Below are 18234 nucleotides of genomic sequence, written 5' to 3'. Positions count from 1 at the left end.
CGTACCTTCTGGTTTGGAGGTCTTCCTACTACCTGACATGCGGTGGGTGTAGGACAGGTGCCATGGAGAAGGCCTTTTCGGTTGTGGCCCCCGGGATTTGGAACTACTTCCTGGGCGAAGTATGCGTGGTCCCATCACTGTTTCCAGACAGGTGACGGAAACGCTTTTGTCGAGATGGATATTTTCTCATTTCAGTGAGAACTTTTCTGACTTTTTATGGAGTTGTGGTGCCGTTCTGTCGTTCTGCTCTTCTTTTGTACTGTGCAAAAGGTTGCGAGCCACCTTACGCATCTTAGCAGATGGGCGAGGTAGAAATGAATGGATGAGTCTAGTGGGCTCGTTTGGGAAACGGCAGCTCATTAGTGAATTGTGGTTTTAAATACGAGCGATCACACAATAAGGAATATAAATGTATATTTATATCTCTCATGGTTCCCAGTGTGGCTCCCGGGCAGGGTCTCTAGTCCATGTAGAAACATAGGCCGCTGCCCTATACTCATCCAGATGGCTGGTCCTTCTAGTTCAGTATTGTCTATGTATTCAGTGGCCTGTGTTTGCCTAAGCTTGAGTCTGGACTAAGGATTCTGAGCTCCTGTGTTCTGATTCGATACATGATTTCCAGTCACAGAACATTTCAGGATTTGGGCCTCTGCCATTGGCCCTCAAACTCTGAGTCATGATTTGCAGCTTGGAAGCTTAGGCAGCCAATCACATTGGGAGTGGGAGTGGCCCAGGCCTCCAGAAATGTATACAAACAGTTGCTTTGTCCCTGTTGTTCAGTTCTGTAGTTCAGTAAAGGTTTTTGCTGTTATCACTGTGCCTTGCCTTGTGGGAACCCACCTACACTTCAGTCTGCACTGATTGGCAGTGGCTCTTCAGGGTTTCATGCAGGAATCTTTCCCAACCTTACCTGGAGATGCTGAGGATTGAACCTGGGTATGGCCCAGTGTGGTGTAGTGGTTAAGAGCAATAGACTCGTAATCTGGTGAACCGGGTTCGATTCCCTGCTCCTCCACATGCAGCTGCTGGGTGACCTTGGGCCAGTCACACTTCTTTGAAGTCTCTCAGCTTCACTCACCTCACAGAGTGTTTGTTGTGGGGAAGGAAGGGAAAGGAGATTGTTAGCCGCTTTGAGACTCCTTAGGGTAGTGATAAAGCGGGATATCAAATCCAAACTCCTTCCCATGTAGTGATAAGGCCCAGAGCTGCTTAAGTTTAGCAAGGCTGTGTCTCCCGGACCGTCTGACCATACGTTGGGAATTAAGGAGAATGTCCCTTCTGAAAAGGTATGTTGTTCTTTTCACCAGATCCAAATGGCTGAGTAAATTTTTTCTCATCACAAATAACGGATCCTCATCTTTGAGACTTTTTTTTTTTGGCCTGGGGCACATTAGGAGAGATAGCAAACAATTATGAACGTGGCAAGACATTGATTTCACAGAAGAAAAACCGGCAAAGCTCAGAATGTTTCCCTCCCTGCCCCCAAACAAAGCAAAACACCTACATCCCTCCTACACAATTTAAACGCAAGGCAACGATTATCAGAAAAAAATAAAGAATAAATCAAAACAGGAATTTGTTTCTAAATGGGAGGTTTTCAAAGAATATCTGAAAAATAAATATAGTAGTTTAAATTCTGTTGCAGCATTCGAGGAACTTCAGTAAAAGTTGCTAGGTAGATAGAAGAAATTAGATTTATTGAAAATAAGTTTAATTATGAAAAAAACGTGTATTGGCAATAAGTAATATGAATTTGAAATATGGAACAGACGGGAAGTTGGGTCTTTGTGTTGAGACCAATGGATGTTTTGTTGTTTGCCGAGAGAGTTATGTGTCTATGGTTATTTTTGTAATTTGTGTGTAATTTGGTATTTGTGTTTTTTGTGTGTTTTTTTCCTTGTTGTATTAATAAATAAATTTTTAAATTAAAAAAAAGAAAAGAAACGCAAGGTAACGGCAGGCCGACAACTCCTGAACCAAATCAACAAACGCAGAAGAAGGAAAAACCCTGACTTAAATATATATACAGTGGTACCTCGGGTTAAGTACTTAATTCGTTCCAGAGTTCCGTTCTTAACCTGAAACTGTTCTTAACCTGAGGTACCACTTTAGCTAAAGGGGCCTCCCGCTCCCACTGCACAATTTCTGTTCTCATCCTGAAACAAAGTTCTTACCCCGAGGTACTATTTCTGGGTTAGTGGAGTCTGTAACCTGAAGCGTATGTAACCTGAAGCGTATGTAACCCAAGGTACCACTGTATACTAAAATTTAGGAGGGGGAGAGGGCGTTGGTGGACACTAAAGGGGTGTTTGGGGGTGTCACAGAGATGCCACACAATGGGGACCACAGATCCAGACAGACATACCCAACCAAGATTCCCAGTCCCTAAGAATGAGAAACATATACACAAATAGCTAGCTAGCAAACAGTTCCCTGGGATCCTAGAGTGGACGGCAGCTGGCCCTGCCTTTTAGTTCTATTTGGGGGCTGGTTAAATTTGGGCCTAGACAGATTTCTGCTTTGGCTGGTGCTCGATTTAGCTGCGGTCCCTGTCTGTCACTCTTTCTCTTTTTCTCTCTCTCTGTGTGCGGCTGGGAATCTGTTCCCTCTCCCCTCGTAATGGGGCGCATACTTCTGACTGGTCCTGGCGGATAGCTTGCGGGGGGTTGACAACTCTGATATTTATAGCCCACCAAGTAGCCCAATTTTCGAACCCACAGCCCCAGCCGGGAAAGCTGTTACCCAGTGGGGATGCTTCTCTCCCTGTCTGCCTTCTCACCCACTCCAACCTCTCTGCCCCCCCAGATCTCCTGAAGGTCACCAACTTGCGGGTGAACTTGACCAAACTCCACACGCTGGGAGACGACCTGCTGGATTCGCGGCGGGAGATCAAGGAGAAGTACTACTATGCCGTGTACGAGATGGTGCTGCGTGGGAACTGCTTCTGCTATGGACATGCCTCAGAGTGCGCCCCCCTCGCCCGTAGCCCTGCTGACGTGGAGGGCATGGTAAGGTGCTAGGAACGCTCATAGGCACACACCGCACTTGATTAGGCGTGCCGACTCCCCCCACAACTTATTTGTTTGGTTTATATATCGGCCTCCATCAAAAGATCTCAGGGCGGTTCTGAAGATAAAAATACCAAGATACAGTGGTACCTCAGGTTAAGAACTTAATTCGTTCCGGAGGTCCGTTCTTAACCTGAAAGTGTTCTTAACCTGAGGTACCACTTTAGCTAATGGGGCCTCCCGCTGCCGCCACACAATTTCTGTTCTCACCCTGAAGCAAAGTTCTTAACCTGAGTTACTATTTCTGGGTTAGCGGAGTCTGTAACCTGAAGCGTCTGTAACTTGAGAGACCACTGTAAAAGCACAAATAATTGAAACAGAATTAAACAAAACAATAACCCCCTTCCCACAAAAACATTTAAAAGGCTGTAGGATATTCATCAGTCAAAAGCCTGGTTGAAGAGGAATGTTTTCACCCAAAGATACGTAGCAAAGGCGCCAAGCAAGTCTCCCTGGGGAGAGCGTTCCAGAAGCACGAGAGCCACCATAGAAAAGGCCCACTCATCTCTTCAGTTTTCAAAGGCTGAGAAGAGATGGTGCCAGGCTTACCTCAGTGGCAAGGGCATTCTGTATTCTTGGAGCCATCACTGAGTAGGCCCTCTCATGAGCCGCTGCCACCTGAATTTCCGAGAGTGGCGAAGCCATCGGGAGGGCGTTTTCCACTGATTTTAATTCCTAGGCTGGTCTGTAGAGAAGGGTGGTGCCGTGGTCTAAACCACTGAGTCTCTTGGGCTTGCCGATCCAGGATGATTCGAGTTGGAGTCCAACAAGGTACCAGGTTAAGGAAGCCTGCTTTATCATTTATCCTTTTGCTAGCTAAAGGCAGAGGTGAGGAACTGTGCAGAGCTCTGGGGTTTTAGCCTCTGACCGCTGGGACATATTCATAATTTCCCCCAGCCCAATAAATAGTTGGGTTATGATTCCAGTCCTTAAGATAAAACACATGCATTTTCAAGTTTATCTTAAGGACTAGAATCATAACCCAACTACTTATTGGGGCACCAACTTAGTTCAAAATATACATAGCCAACGTGGCCTTTGTCCCCTATGTGGGGTGCAAGCATAACTTCTGGGAATGCATACCTGGGAATGCTGCGGCATACCCATGATGATGTAGGGTAGGAAGGTTGTGTGCAGTCTGAATGCAGGAAGGCAAGCAAAGACTCTTCCATTCACCATGGGCGTGGCCTGGGTCTCCCCCTTTCTCTGCCCGCAGGTGCATGGCCGCTGCGTCTGCAAGCACAACACCAACGGGCTGAACTGTGAACAGTGCGACAACTTCTACCACGAGCTGCCCTGGCGCCCGGCTGAGGGGCGGCGCACCAACGCATGCAAGAGTGAGTATCTGATTATATACCACCCACGATCCAAAGATCACAGGGCAGTTTACAATATGAAAACACAAAAATACATAACACAGTAACAAACAAAATAATACTGACCCCCAGTTTAAAAGGCCATAGATTGTTTGAATTAGCCAAAGGCCTGGGAGAAGATGAATGTTTTTGCCTGGTGCCTAAAGATCTATGTAACAAAGGTGCCAGGCAAGCCTCCCTGGGGAGAGCATTCCACAGGCAGGGAGCCACCACAGTTTTGAAAGGCTGCAAAGAGATGGCGCTAGGCTTACATCCGTGGCAAGGGAGTTCTGCATTCTCGGGGCCATCACTGAGAAGGCCCTCTCATGAGCCACTGTCCCATGTATTTCCAACAGCGTTGAAGCCATCAGGACGGTCTTCTCCGCTGATCTTAATTCCCAGGCCGGTCCGTAGGGAGGGAGATGCTGTTTCAGATACCTGGGGCTGAGGTTATTTAGGGATTTGCATGGATTTGGGGCTTGGTGAGGTCAGGGCTTTGGATGTGATTGCCGCCTCTCGACAGAGTGCAACTGCAACGAGCACTCCCACAAGTGCCACTTCGACATGGCCGTGTACCTGGCCACGGGCAACAGCAGCGGCGGGGTCTGTGACGACTGCCAGCACAACACCATGGGCCGCCACTGCCAGCTCTGCAAGCCCTTCTACTACAAGGACCCCACCAAAGACATCCGGGACCCCAGCGTGTGCCGCGGTGAGAGCCTGCCGACTGTATTGGGGCGGGTGGCTGGGGTCTGCATGTTTGCAGGGACGAAGGACCTTTCTTGTGGAAAGGCTCCCTCTTTCAGCGCTGGGAAAGTAGCTGTTTGTGCTTCACAGGGTGCAAGTGCCTGGATCGGCTGATGGCATTTCTGAGGCTATCCTGACTCCCCATTCCTGCAGAACAGGAACTTGAAGGAGGAGCCTTCCTGAGGGCTTTAAATGTTTAGGTCGCTGCGATGGATAAAAAATTCAGTGTCTTGTATATTGCCAAAGTCCTTCACAATGAATAACAGAGGGCCTAAGCATGGTATTCCTTTAAAACAGGGGAAGGCAACCTGAGGCCCGGGGGCCAATCGCCTTCTCAATCCGGCCCACAGACGGTCCGGGAATCAGCATGTTTTTACATGAGTAGAATGTGTCCTTTTATTTAAAATGCATCTCTGGGTTCTTTGTGCGGCCTGCCCGGTGTTTTTACATGAGTAGAATGTGTCCTTTTATTTAAAATGCATCTCTCAGTTATTTGTGGGGCATAGGAATTCGTTCATTCCCCCACCCCAAATATAGTCCGGCCCACCACATGGTCTGATGGACGGTGGACCGGCCCACAGCTGAAAAAGGTTGCTGACCCCTTCTCTAAAATCAGACAGCATAAGGCTATAGAGATTACAGCATAAAAAATTAAAATTACAATGCTGGAGCAAAGCAGTTAGAGTAGATTTGGCTGCCAGAGATGCAATTTGTAGGTATTTATCAGCTAAGAGTTCAGCTCTCCCTTCCTGGAGGGATATACAAATTGCTAGCTTAAGACGCAACAGGCAGTATGCATAATCAATTCGAGGCAGGGGGTCTAACCCCCAAAGCTTTAGATATTGATCTGAGACCAACAACCCTTACTTTTTACCACATACAGTGGTACCTCGGGTTACATGCGCTTCAGGTTACAGACTCGGCTAACCCAGAAATAGTACCTCGGGTTAAGAATTTTGCTTCAGGATGAGAACAGAAATAGTGCAGTGGCAGCAGGAGGCCCCATTAGTTAAAGTGGTGCTTCAGGTTAAGAACAGTTTCAGGTTCAGAATGGACCTCCCATCCTTTGCCCTGTGCATCACTGGCATGTAGCTCTTGGGAGGTTGCCCTCTAAAGAATGTGGCCCTTGGATTGATAAAGGTTCCTCACTCCCTGTGTTCATTTCCTTGCCTGGCGCATTTGAGCCAGACCCCTTAACTCAGGGGTCAGAAACTTTCAGCAGGGGGCCGGTCAACTGTCCTTCGGACCATGTGGAGGGCCTGACTATACTTTGGGGGGGAATGAACAAATTCCTATGCCCCACAAATAACCCAGAGATGCATTTTAAATAAAAGGACACATTCTACTCATGTAAAAACACGCTGATTCCCTGACTAGCCACAGGCCGGATTTATAAGGCAATTGGGCCGGATCTGGCCCCCGGGCTTTAGTTTGCCAACCCATGCCTTGACTCTACTTAACTGCTTAACTTTGCCCTCTCCCACAGCTTGCAAAGAATATTGGCATGTGAGTTTTGCTAGCAGAGCCTTTTTTTAAAAGGCCTGTGCCTGGCCTTGGCACGTTCCCTCAAAAGCTCAAGGCCCCACTGTTTGGCATCGGTGCGGAGCGTGAGAATCTGCAAAGGTGGCAAGCCTGGAGTCCGGTTTCGGAAGCTAACGTGGAGTTGCCAAAGCCGAAATCTTCTATTTTGCATCACCAGGACCCCTTTCTTCCTGCACCTGCGGGTTGGGAGCTTCCAAACAAAGTGCTCTTTCTTTGCTGCCGAGTTAGCAGAGGCTGTCTGCGCAGACACCGCCGTGTGGTTGCAGCAGAGCTTGCTGAGATTTAATTCGGGGCAGGCTTGAGGACTAGAACCTCTCTCTTTAAGAGTGGAAATGATTTCACATTATAATAATAATATAATAATAATTTATTATTTATACCCCGCCCATCTGGCTGAGTTTCCCCAGCCATTCTGGGCGGCTCTCAATCAAGTGTTAAAAACAGTACAGCGTTAAATATTAAAAACTTCCCTGAACAGGGCTGCCTTCAGATGTCTTTTAAAGATAGGATAGCTGCTTATTTCCTTCACGTCTGAAGGGAGGGTGTTCCACAGGGTGGGTGCCACTACCAAGAAGGCCCTCTGTCTGGTTCCCTGTAACCTCACTTTTCGCAATGAGGGAACTACCAGAAGGCCCTCAGTGCTGGATCTCAGTGTCCGGGCTGAACGATGGGGGTGGAGACGCTCCTTCAGGTATACAGGACTGAGGCCATTTAGGGCTTTAAAGAGCAGCACCAACACTTTGAATTGTGCTTGGAAATGTACTGGGAGCCAATGCAGATCTCTCAGAACCGGTGTTATGTGGTCCCGGCGGCCACTCCCAGACACCAGTCTAGCTGCCGCATTCTGGATTAATTGCAGTTTCCGGGTCACCTTCAAAGGTAGCCCCATGTAGAGTGCATTGCAGTAGTCCAAGTGGGAGATAACTAGAGCATGTACCACTCTGGCAAGACAGTCTGCGGGCAGGTAGGGTCTCAGCCTGCGTACCAGGTGGAGCTGATAAACAGCTGCCCTGGACACAGAATTGACCTGCGCCTCCATGGACAGCTGTGAATCCAAAATGACTCCCAGGCTGCGCACCTGGTCCTTCAGGGGCACAGTTACCCCATTCAGGACCAGGGAATCCCCCACACCCGCCTGCCCCCTGTCCCCCAAAAACAGTACTTCTGTCTTGTAAGGATTCAACCTCAATCTGTTTACGGTTTAAGAACTGCAGCTCGGCACAGCAGACCCGCTTTCCCAAGAAGGGAAGAGATCTCTTTCAAGCAAGTGGAATGGTTTTCTTTTCTTACTAGTTTAGATAGGGATTAGCGGCTTCTCTTTGCATCTTTAATTTTGGGGTTTGCTCTGCGCCCTCCCCGGACAGCCTGCGACTGCGACCCCGACGGCACCCTCGATGGCGGGGTCTGTGACACCCACGACGACCCGGCACTGGGGCTGATTGCCGGGCAGTGCCGCTGCAAGGAGCACGTGCAGGGAGTCCGCTGCGACAAGTGCAAGACCGGCTTCTTTGGACTCAATGCGGACAACCCCCAAGGCTGCCAACGTAGGTATCTCCAATGGGGTTTCCCTGGGCATATCCAGCTCCTTTTCTGAGCCATTTAGATGTGGTTCTGGGTGGGCTGCTTAGCCAGTGCAGCGCACCGCATACACCAGTGGTTCTCAAAGGTTTGTGGTGCACCACACTGGTTAAAGAAACATTTCAGTGTAATGCAATATAGTATATTTTTAATTTTTTTAAAAATAGTTTGCAGGGTATTTATTTATTTATTTATTTATTTATTTATTTATTTATTTGATACAGCAAGAAAAGCAAAAAAGAGAAATCACAAATACCAAATTACACACAGGAATAACAATAGATACAGAATTTTCTCAACAAACAATAAGACATAAATTGGTCTTAACACTAAAGACCCAACCTCCAGTCTATTCCATATTTTTATTTTATATAACTTATTGCCAATACACACTTTTTATTTTATTGAATTTATATACCACCCTATACCCGGGGGTCTCAGGGTGGTTCACAGGATAAAATCAAAATATAAAACCACAAAACACATAAATCAAAATAAAAAAACAGCCCAATAGCCCCTCCTCCAAATATATATATTTCTGATATCACCAATGATGGTTTGTTTGCCTTTCTGCTGGTCATCTTTAGGGTTAATTATAAGGGTAAAATATTTTCCATTGTTTTAAAATCAAACAGATATGACATTCCGGTATTTCTGAAAGAAACGTCCTCTATAATGTATTCCTTCAAAACCTTGTGATAATGCCCCTTCCGATGATCAGGAGGAGGGGGGGTTGCGGGCTCCCGACCCCGCCTACACTCCCGCGGGGCTGGCTCCAGCCTCGCGGGACGCGGGGATTCCCTTAATTAGCATAGCCCCGGAGCACCAGCCAATCGGCTGGTGACGGGGGCGGGCCTTCAAGAGGCCACTTAAGGTTGGGGGCAGCCCTTGGCTCGCCCCTTTTCTTCTTTGCAGCCAGCGAGGTTTCGTCGCTCCTCCGCTCGCTGCCGTACTTTGCTTGCTGATCATCGCGTCAGGGATTTCCATCCCCCACAGCCGTCTGAGAGCCGTCTGAGCGCCCGGTTCAGCGATCACGAGCGGGCGCTTCGGCAGACGCCTCCCGGCATCTCCGCTTTCTAGCCTCCCTGTAGGATCGTCGTGCGTGAGCTGCTGCAGCGCTCACGGAAGGTTTTATCAGCGATTTGAGCCGAAGAGGGGGAGGGAGCAGGGGGAGCCCCGGGAGCTCTAGCGGCCCCTGAGTGGGAGGGCCTACGGGTGCGGGAAGTTTGCTCCTTCGCCCCCACTGTTCTTGCCGCCTCTGTAACCTGCTTCCTTGCCTTACCATTGTGATCAGAGCTCTCTGTACTTCGGCTTCCTCGTCTTCTCTTCCCTTCACTTAGTATCGCATCCTGTGGGGGGTCTTTACCTCAGCTTATTTCTGAGCAGCCCAATTTTAGCGGCATTTAAACCCGCGCGTGCGCTGTGGTAGATACTTCGTTAGCGTTTCCGGCGTCCTGGTTGCCGTGGTAATCGGTTGTGCCGGCCGCCATTTTGTGAGCACCACGTGGCCATCCCAGCGGCCATTTTAGGTGGGGCAATCCTAGTTGGGAATACACTGAGCTTCAGTGCACCTTCCTTTGCTATTTTGCCTGGAAGTTTTGAATTATCTGCTGGGCTTAATTGATTTGTTTCCTTTTATTGCTTCCTTTTTTATTTCCTTTTGATCCTTTTACTTTTCAGTACCAGCTTTGTACTTTAGCCTTGTTCAGTCTCTCAGATCCGGTTCATATTGCCCTTTAAATTTGGTGGATCTTAGCATTTGCTGCTGTTCGTTCTGAGGCTTTTCAGCCTGCCAATTTTCACGGCTATTTACAGTTTTTTATTTGATTCTCTTACGCATTTCTTGTGCCAGTCTATTGTTGCTTAGCTCTCAGCTGCCCAGCGTTTACTGAATTTAGCATTGCTTGCAGCTGGGGATTGACATTTCTGTTATTTTATTAGATTTATTCAGATCTTTTGTGCCAGTCAGTGCATTTGTTGGCTCTCAGCGACTCAGCATTTACTGCATTTAGCATAGCTTGCAGTTGGGGATTGTGACTTCTTTCTATAGTAACTGTAAACCTTACGCCTTTTAGCTTTTTATAACAGCATCATTATACGTTATACCTTATAATAGTAGCTATTTTGATAAAATAAAAAACAATAAGAGTAAAAAATAAAAATAAAAATAAAAATAAAAAAAAATAAAATAAAATAAAATAAAATAAAATATATTAAAAATAAATAAATAAATAAATAAATAGATAAATAAATAAATACTAAATAAAGGGATCAAGCTTACATTTGATTAAATAAATAAAATTTTAGCAATAAGAATATATTCGTGAGTTTGTTGGATCAAGACAAGGCGAGCAGGGTTATAGGTTAGCAGGTTGGTTAATTAAAGCAAGTTTCTTGTCAAAAGTGGAAGCTCAGCGACGGTAGATTTGGGTGCGCTGAACCACGTGTCAGCAGTTGGCACGCCTGTATAAATTAGCATCCCTTCGGCAATCTAGTCGGCTACCTTGTCATGGAGGGCAACGCCAATCCCCTTGCACCTCCGCCTGGTAACATTTTGGTGCCAACGGGTCCTTGTAATCCACAGGCCGTAGCCCAGCTCTTTACTGCTCTACAATATTTCTATTCCCAGTGCAGGAATCCTATAACTCCTTCGCCAAACATTGTAGAGGTGTCACAGGATTGCATACCTGATACCCCTCCTAGTCTACAGGGTCAGGATGGCCCCTCCACTAGTGCTGCTAGCTCCAATCAGCAGGCTGCTGGCGCCAATCAGCAGGCGGCCAGTAGGCCCCGGACACGTTTGCAAACTGCGCGTGCACAAAGATCAAAATCAGGTACGCAGAAGGGCAAGGCACCCGCGCAAAAGGCAAGGGCCAATTCACAGAAGGCCAGGCCTCCTGCGGCCTCTAACGCTGCACCACGGCAGGAGGTAATCGATGTTCCTAGCCTTTTTCAGGACAACCCGGGGCCACAAAGCTCCTCGGAGGGGACGTCATCTGATGAGGAGCTGCCTGCGCAGCAGGCAGCCACGGCTGTCGATGACCCGGCTCCAGGTGTCGGTGCCTCACGGGGCGGTAAGCGAAAGGCGAAGAAGAAGCATCGCTCCAAGAAGAACAAGAAGAAGGACACTTCTGACTCCGAGGATGAGACAGGTACGTCTTCTTCTGACGGGGACAGTGATGCTCCGATGGAGACCTACTGGGGGGAAGGCGAGGACACGGGAGCCCCCCTGTGGATCCATGAAAGGAGGGCCAATTCACACCGGAAGGCCTTCAATGGCACTCTGGATTGGAAGGATGGGGCTCTAGTCCAGGACGTTAAAGTTGCAACCCACTGTGCCACTGACTTTATTCTGGGTAATCACCTCTCTAAGAGGAAGAGGAACAAGATATTGAATGGCGATTACGTTGACATGTTTTCGCTGGTTCCTCCGGCTCAGGTCAAGGGAAAAGGGGAGAAAAGAAAATACTACGGGAAAAAGAGGTATAGAACCCCCAGGGTTGAGCGATCTTTTGAGAACTGGCTTAACGGGTATCAAGTTTTTATGGCAGTAGTTTCGGGATGTTATCCCAAACGAGGTATGCACCTCGCATCTTACCTGGCGCACATCAGGAGAGCGCGGGAGCTGGCTGGAGACGAGGCCGCCTTCGCGTATGATGAGGAATTTCGGAGGAATGCCTCGCAATTGTCTTCAACGCGTTGGGATCAAAAGGACAATAACTGTTGGTTAGAGCATGTGGGGCCTAATATCGAGAAGAAGACCTCTGAGCAGGCTAAAACTGGTAAGGTGGAGCCTCAACGCCGTAGACAGTGCTGGGACTTCAACAGGGGTACCTGTCAGCGCGCCGCCTGTAAGTACCTGCACGAATGCGATAAGTGCCTAGGCGGCCACCCCGCCATTAACTGCTACAAAGGGAAGCAGCAGCCCTTTCGTGGAGGCAGGGGTCACCTCACCCGGGGTAATCGAGGTCCCCCTGCCGGACCTACAGGTTCCGCCCAAGGGCAAACTGGAGCTCGGTACTAACGCTTCCCTCAGTCTGGCCTACTCCCCGGTTAAATTACAGCCCCTCAGATCACTCTTGAAGTTGTACCCAAATAGACAAGCTGCCCATCTTTTGGAGGAGGGGTTTTCACAAGGTTTCAGAATCCCTGTTGCTTTTGCCCCCAATGCCGGTTGTCCACCTAACCAAAAATCAGTCCTGGAAAGACCCGATATTGCTTCAAAGAAAATTCAAAAGGAGATTGCCGCCGGGAGGGTCGCCGGCCCATTCGCGATACCCCCCATTGATAAATTACATATTTCCCCTCTCGGTATCGTCCCAAAGAAGGCCCCCGGGGAGTTTCGAATGATTCATAACTTGTCCTATCCCAAGGGAGCCTCGGTCAACGACGCCATTCCTCAGGAAATGTGCACGGTAAAGTACGCTTCTTTCGACCAGGCTGTCAGGATGGTAAGGAGTTTTGGTAGGGGTGCCTTTATGGCAAAGTGCGACATTGAGTCAGCATTTCGCCTACTGCCTGTTCACCCAGATGACTATCGTTGGTTGGGTTTCCAATTCCAAGGAGCTTATTTTATAGATAAAGCGATGCCCATGGGGTGTTCTATCGCCTGTGCTGCTTTTGAGACCTTTAGCACGTTCCTGGAATGGGCTCTAAAATTCAGGACGGGCACCGAGGGGGTGAGTCACTATCTCGATGATTTTATTTTGGCCGCGGGGAGCGCGGAAGAGTGCAAAACCCTGCTCCGGGCTTTCGAGGCCTTAGCTGGTGACCTGGGGGTCCCTTTGGCCAACGAGAAGACCGAGGGCCCAGTCACGACCATGACTTACCTGGGTATCGAGCTTGACACTCTTGCCCAAACTTCGCGCCTTCCAGCCGGAAAGTTGGCGGCCTTAAGGGAGGTTATTGGCCAAATGCTGCCTTTAAAGAAGGTCACCCTGAGGCAGATCCAATCCCTCCTGGGCCACCTTAACTTCGCATGCCGAGTAGTTTCCCCTGGCCGCCCCTTTTGCGGCCGTCTGGCTAAATTGTCTGCGGGTTTACGTTCACCACACCATAGGGTACGCCTTTCTAAGGCTGTGAAAGCGGACCTTCAGGTCTGGTTGCAATTTTTAGATGGTTTCAACGGAGTATCATTGTGGCAGGATTTCCTGGCCCTGCAGTCTGATTTCCAGGTTCATTCGGACGCAGCTGGGTCCTTAGGTTTCGGCGTATTCTTCAGGGGTCAGTGGTGTGCCCAGAGATGGCCTGCCGCATGGCAAGGTAAACCAATCCTGCGCGATTTGACATTTCTGGAGTTCTTCCCTATCGTAGTCGCTATCCACTTATGGGAGGCCCAGTTCAGAAACCGCAGGGTGTGCTTCTGGACGGATAACTTAGCAGTTGTTTCGGTATTGAATAAGCAGTCGGCTCACTCTCCTAGAGTGGCGTCCCTGTTGCGTTACTTCGTCCTTACTTGCCTGCGCTTGAACCTCCACGCTTCAGCTAAGTTTGTCCCGGGGATAGATAATAACATCGCGGATGCTTTATCTCGTTTCCAGATGGAACGCTTTCGCTTATTAGCGCCGGATGCGCAGCTGCAGCCGCAACCGTTTCCGGAGCACCTCTGGAGTATTGGCAACGAGAAGCAATAAAGGGAGTATTATCCGCGCTGGCACCTTCTACTCTAAGGTCATATAATAAAGCCTGGCTAGATTTTACATCCTTCCGCAGAAAAAAGGAGCGCTTCAAGCCGGGCAGGCCGCCATCCAAATCGGAAGTCATAGAATACATGGTTCACCTACGCGATTTAGGCCGGGCCCCCAAAACCCTTAATATCCATTCGGCAGCAATATCCTTCTTTTCGAAAGCATTGTTTTCCGTTGACCCCTGCTCTCACTTCGTTGTACGTAAAATGCTCGAAGGTTGGCGGAGGTCTACGCCTTGCAACCTAGACACCCGGAGGCCCATTACCCTGGACATACTCGCACGTATCCGCATTAAGCTGAGGACCCTTTGTTGGTCTAGATATGAAGCCAGATTATTCTCGGCAGCATTTTCCTTCGCATTCTTCGGTGCCCTGCGCATAGGCGAGGTGGTCTGTGTGGGCCGCGCGTCCAATAGGGGTTTGCTGTTGGAAGATGTAACGGTGGCCAGCTCGCACGTAATATTAAAGATCCGTAGTTCCAAGACTGATCAGCTCGGCAAGGGAGCTCTGGTCCGCCTCCAGGCAACTCAGATGGACGGCCCTTGCCCGGTTAAGGATGCCAGGAAATATCTGTGTGTAAGACCGAAGTCGAGTGGCCCCTTTTTCTTACACGCTGACGGTTCCCCTCTGTCAAAGCATCAGTTCACGAGGGTTATGCGCAAAGCGATCACAGCTATTGGGCTACCGCATGAGGAGTATGCCGCCCACTCCTTTCGCATTGGGGCCGCTACCACCGCCGCCCATATGGGCTTACCGGCGGAGAGGATTATGGATCTGGGTCGGTGGAAATCCAACGCCTATAAGGGTTACATCCGGAAGCATTGTTAATACCCCTTTCGTTTACTCCCCTGCCTACCCTCCCCTCCTGACCCTTCCTTCTCTTATTCTCTCTTTCTAGGAACAAATGTGGTTAGTCTGTGGATTATCGGCCACAGCATCGTGCATTGGGCGAAGCGACGCGCGGACCGTAGGCGTGGGGATGCTGACCTCCAACTGCCGGGCAATGTCAAAGTGTCATGGATCTCTAGGCGTGGCATGCGCTGGGTGGAATTCTTCCCAGCCATATCCAGGAGAATTGCAATGGAGGGGCCCCCTGACGCCTTGGTCATTCAACTGGGCGAGAATGACCTTGTTCACAGGAAAGGGGTTGATTTATTGTGGAGCATTGTCAATGACCTGGAGTCATTGAGGGCCGCCCACGGGGAAATCACAATAATTTGGTCATCATTGCTGGAAAGGCGGGTTTGGCGGGATGCGTAAAAGCCCGCGGCCGTGGACAAGGCCAGGAGGATCGTGGAGCGTACGGTCGCGCGCAGAGTGAATTCTTGGGGTGGTCGGGTCATCACGCACCCCGAAATTCAGCATAACAGGGATATGCTTTACCGTTGGGATGGCGTGCATCTATCCGATGCTGGCAATGACATTTGGTTGGCGGATATATTTCAGGGAATTAGGGATTGGTTACAGGTCTGAGGGTATTGGCGGCGAGCCGGGTTATCCGGCTCCTGTGGCGGTAGGCATTGGCCGGGGTATTGTTATGCAAATGAGGTTGGGGGGGAGGAACGCCATCACCTCCCCCAAAGCTTGAAGGGTAGTTCGTTAAAGGACTCCGAGGGGCGACGCCTCGTCCGAAACCTACGGAGGCTAGGGCCTAAAGCGCGCCCCCGAGCGGTAACCCCTCGGGGAGCGCCTAGGGATATGCATCTCAGGATAGCTCCCCCTGTGGTGTTTAACCCTTCCCGGTTAGACCGGATAGTCGGTTAGGGGCCAATGCCTAAATGCCAATACCTCTCTTACCTGTAATCAATAAAGTTGTGGCCATTTTTCGCCCATTAACCCAAATATTCGTGTCCCGTGTCTTTATTTGTCTCACCTGTGGGGGGGGAGGGTATAGCCGCGCAATGCCCCTTCCGATGATCAGGAGGAGGGGGGGTTGCGGGCTCCCGACCCCGCCTACACTCCCGCGGGGCTGGCTCCAGCCTCGCGGGACGCGGGGATTCCCTTAATTAGCATAGCCCCGGAGCACCAGCCAATCGGCTGGTGACGGGGGCGGGCCTTCAAGAGGCCACTTAAGGTTGGGGGCAGCCCTTGGCTCGCCCCTTTTCTTCTTTGCAGCCAGCGAGGTTTCCCGCCCACCCACCCTTAGGTTTCACCATCGACTTTGCTATGGGCTTCGGCTGGTCGCCGCAAGGGGCCTGGTAGGAGTTTTTCCATTTGGCTAATTGGCTGGTATGGAAGCCACTTGGTTTTTTCGCCTACCTCGTAGCAAATCGTCACAACTCCCTAGGTTTGGCGGTAGGCATTGGCCGGGGTATTGTTATGCAAATGAGGTTGGGGGGGAGGAACGCCATCACCTCCCCCAAAGCTTGAAGGGTAGTTCGTTAAAGGACTCCGAGGGGCGACGCCTCGTCCGAAACCTACGGAGGCTAGGGCCTAAAGCGCGCCCCCGAGCGGTAACCCCTCGGGGAGCGCCTAGGGATATGCATCTCAGGATAGCTCCCCCTGTGGTGTTTAACCCTTCCCGGTTAGACCGGATAGTCGGTTAGGGGCCAATGCCTAAATGCCAATACCTCTCTTACCTGTAATCAATAAAGTTGTGGCCATTTTTCGCCCATTAACCCAAATATTCGTGTCCCGTGTCTTTATTTGTCTCACCTGTGGGGGGGGAGGGTATAGCCGCGCAATTCATTATTACCACAAGACAAAGCTACCTGCTGAATATCTTAACTGTTGAATATCTCAGTAGAGCAATCCTTGTGTTTTCACTAATAATAAGTATAGAACAATGATTATCTGGGGGTTAAGCCATCAGATGTAAAATGAGAACCTGCAAATCTTTTCAAAATAAGAGCAAGAGCATCAAGTGATACCGAGGACGATCCCAGGACAATGCTAGGAGCTGTTTCTTTTCATTTTCCAATGTATTTCTTATCAATAAAAAAATTGGTATGACATGAGCAAGTTTTTATTCTGAAAGTGTGGCCCAGAGAACCACAGGCATAGAGTGCAAGACAGGCTAACCACAAGCTAGTTAGACTTCAGCTCCCATCATCCTTGACTCTTGGAAAGGCTCACTGGGGCTGATGGGTCCAAAAATTTGGATGGCACCAGGTTGGGGAAATCTGGCACAAGACTTTGACTGGGGAGACCTGTGGTCAAATTCCTACACATTCCTGTAGCTCACTCTCAGGACAAAAGTCGATAAAAGTGTTAAAGGCGTGATCTCATTTCATCTGTTGGTTGTGGGCAACCCTGAACTCCTGTTTGAAGGAGGCGTGGGATGAATCCAGTGCTGTTTTTCCGGTAAAAGAGGTGCCAGAACTCACCATGAACTCTTGCTGTCTTATCATGGCAACGCCACCCACCTTAGAGGTGCCGGAACTGAGTTCCAGTGAGTTCCAGCTGGAAAAAAAAGCCCTGGGTATAACAAATCTGAGTGAGTGCGTAATTAATTCTACAGATTGATGTTTGTTCCAGTTCAGCAGTAAACAGCAGAACTTCTCTGATCTGTGCCTAGAAATAACGGGACAAGTGTGGATGAGCTCAGAGTCAACTGGATCACCTCTCTCTCTCTCTCTCTCTCTTTCTCTGCTGGCTGGCACTTTCAACTCTTAATAGATTCATGAGAGAAGGCTTGCTCTTGCAGAAGCCATGCTGGGGCTGCTCCAGCAAGGCTTGTTCTTCTATGCACTTGGTTATTTTTGTCTTTAACCCACCAGGCTGCCAGTGCGACCCCCGGGGCACAGTGCAGGATGGGCCCCAATGTGACGCCATTGCAGGTGACTGCTTCTGCAAACGTTTGGTGACCGGGCGCAGCTGCAACCAATGCCTGGTGAGTAACAGGCTGCCCTGCTCCCCCCCTTTCCCTTTGCTTGGGTCCCCCCCGCCCCAGACTGGCTGACACATAATTGTGTCTCTTTTTTTCAGCCGGAGCACTGGGCTCTGAGCCCTGACATTCATGGCTGCCGGCCTTGCGACTGTGACGTAGGGGGTGCCCGCGACAACCAGTAAGGGGGCGCTGGAGAGAGCATCCTGGGTGGGTGCGGGAGGCTGAGGAAGGTGGGATTGGGAGCACGATCCCAACAAAGGGCCCTTGAGGAGGGAGGGTGGGATAGAAACCCAATAAGCAATAGGTAAAGGTAAAGGGACCCCTGACCATTAGGTCCAGTCGTGGCCGACTCTGGGGTTGCGGCACTTATCTCGTTTTACTGGCCGAGGGAGCCGGCGTACAGCTTCCGGGTCATATGGCCAGCATGAC

At 49.7% G+C, this 18234-nt stretch overlaps 1 protein-coding gene across 2 annotated transcripts in view; it reads left to right on the top strand.

Annotated features, from left to right (window-relative positions):
• Positions 1 to 18234, top strand: part of LAMB2 (laminin subunit beta 2) — a 68154-nt gene that overhangs the window by 19637 nt on the left and 30283 nt on the right. For both annotated transcript variants that reach the window (XM_081901298.1, XM_081901299.1), the window contains 6 exons: positions 2806 to 3008; positions 4285 to 4405; positions 4947 to 5135; positions 8077 to 8256; positions 17696 to 17808; positions 17904 to 17983. In XM_081901298.1, the coding sequence (XP_081757424.1) occupies positions 2806 to 3008; positions 4285 to 4405; positions 4947 to 5135; positions 8077 to 8256; positions 17696 to 17808; positions 17904 to 17983 (886 nt within the window). The remainder of the gene's footprint in view (positions 1 to 2805; positions 3009 to 4284; positions 4406 to 4946; positions 5136 to 8076; positions 8257 to 17695; positions 17809 to 17903; positions 17984 to 18234) is intronic.

The sequence above is a fragment of the Podarcis melisellensis genome (assembly GCF_964234715.1).
Source record: "Podarcis melisellensis genome assembly, chromosome: 2".
Classification (NCBI taxonomy): domain Eukaryota; kingdom Metazoa; phylum Chordata; class Lepidosauria; order Squamata; family Lacertidae; genus Podarcis; species Podarcis melisellensis.
The sequence above is the reverse complement of the archived record's forward strand: the minus strand, read 5'-3'. Positions and strand labels throughout refer to the sequence as shown.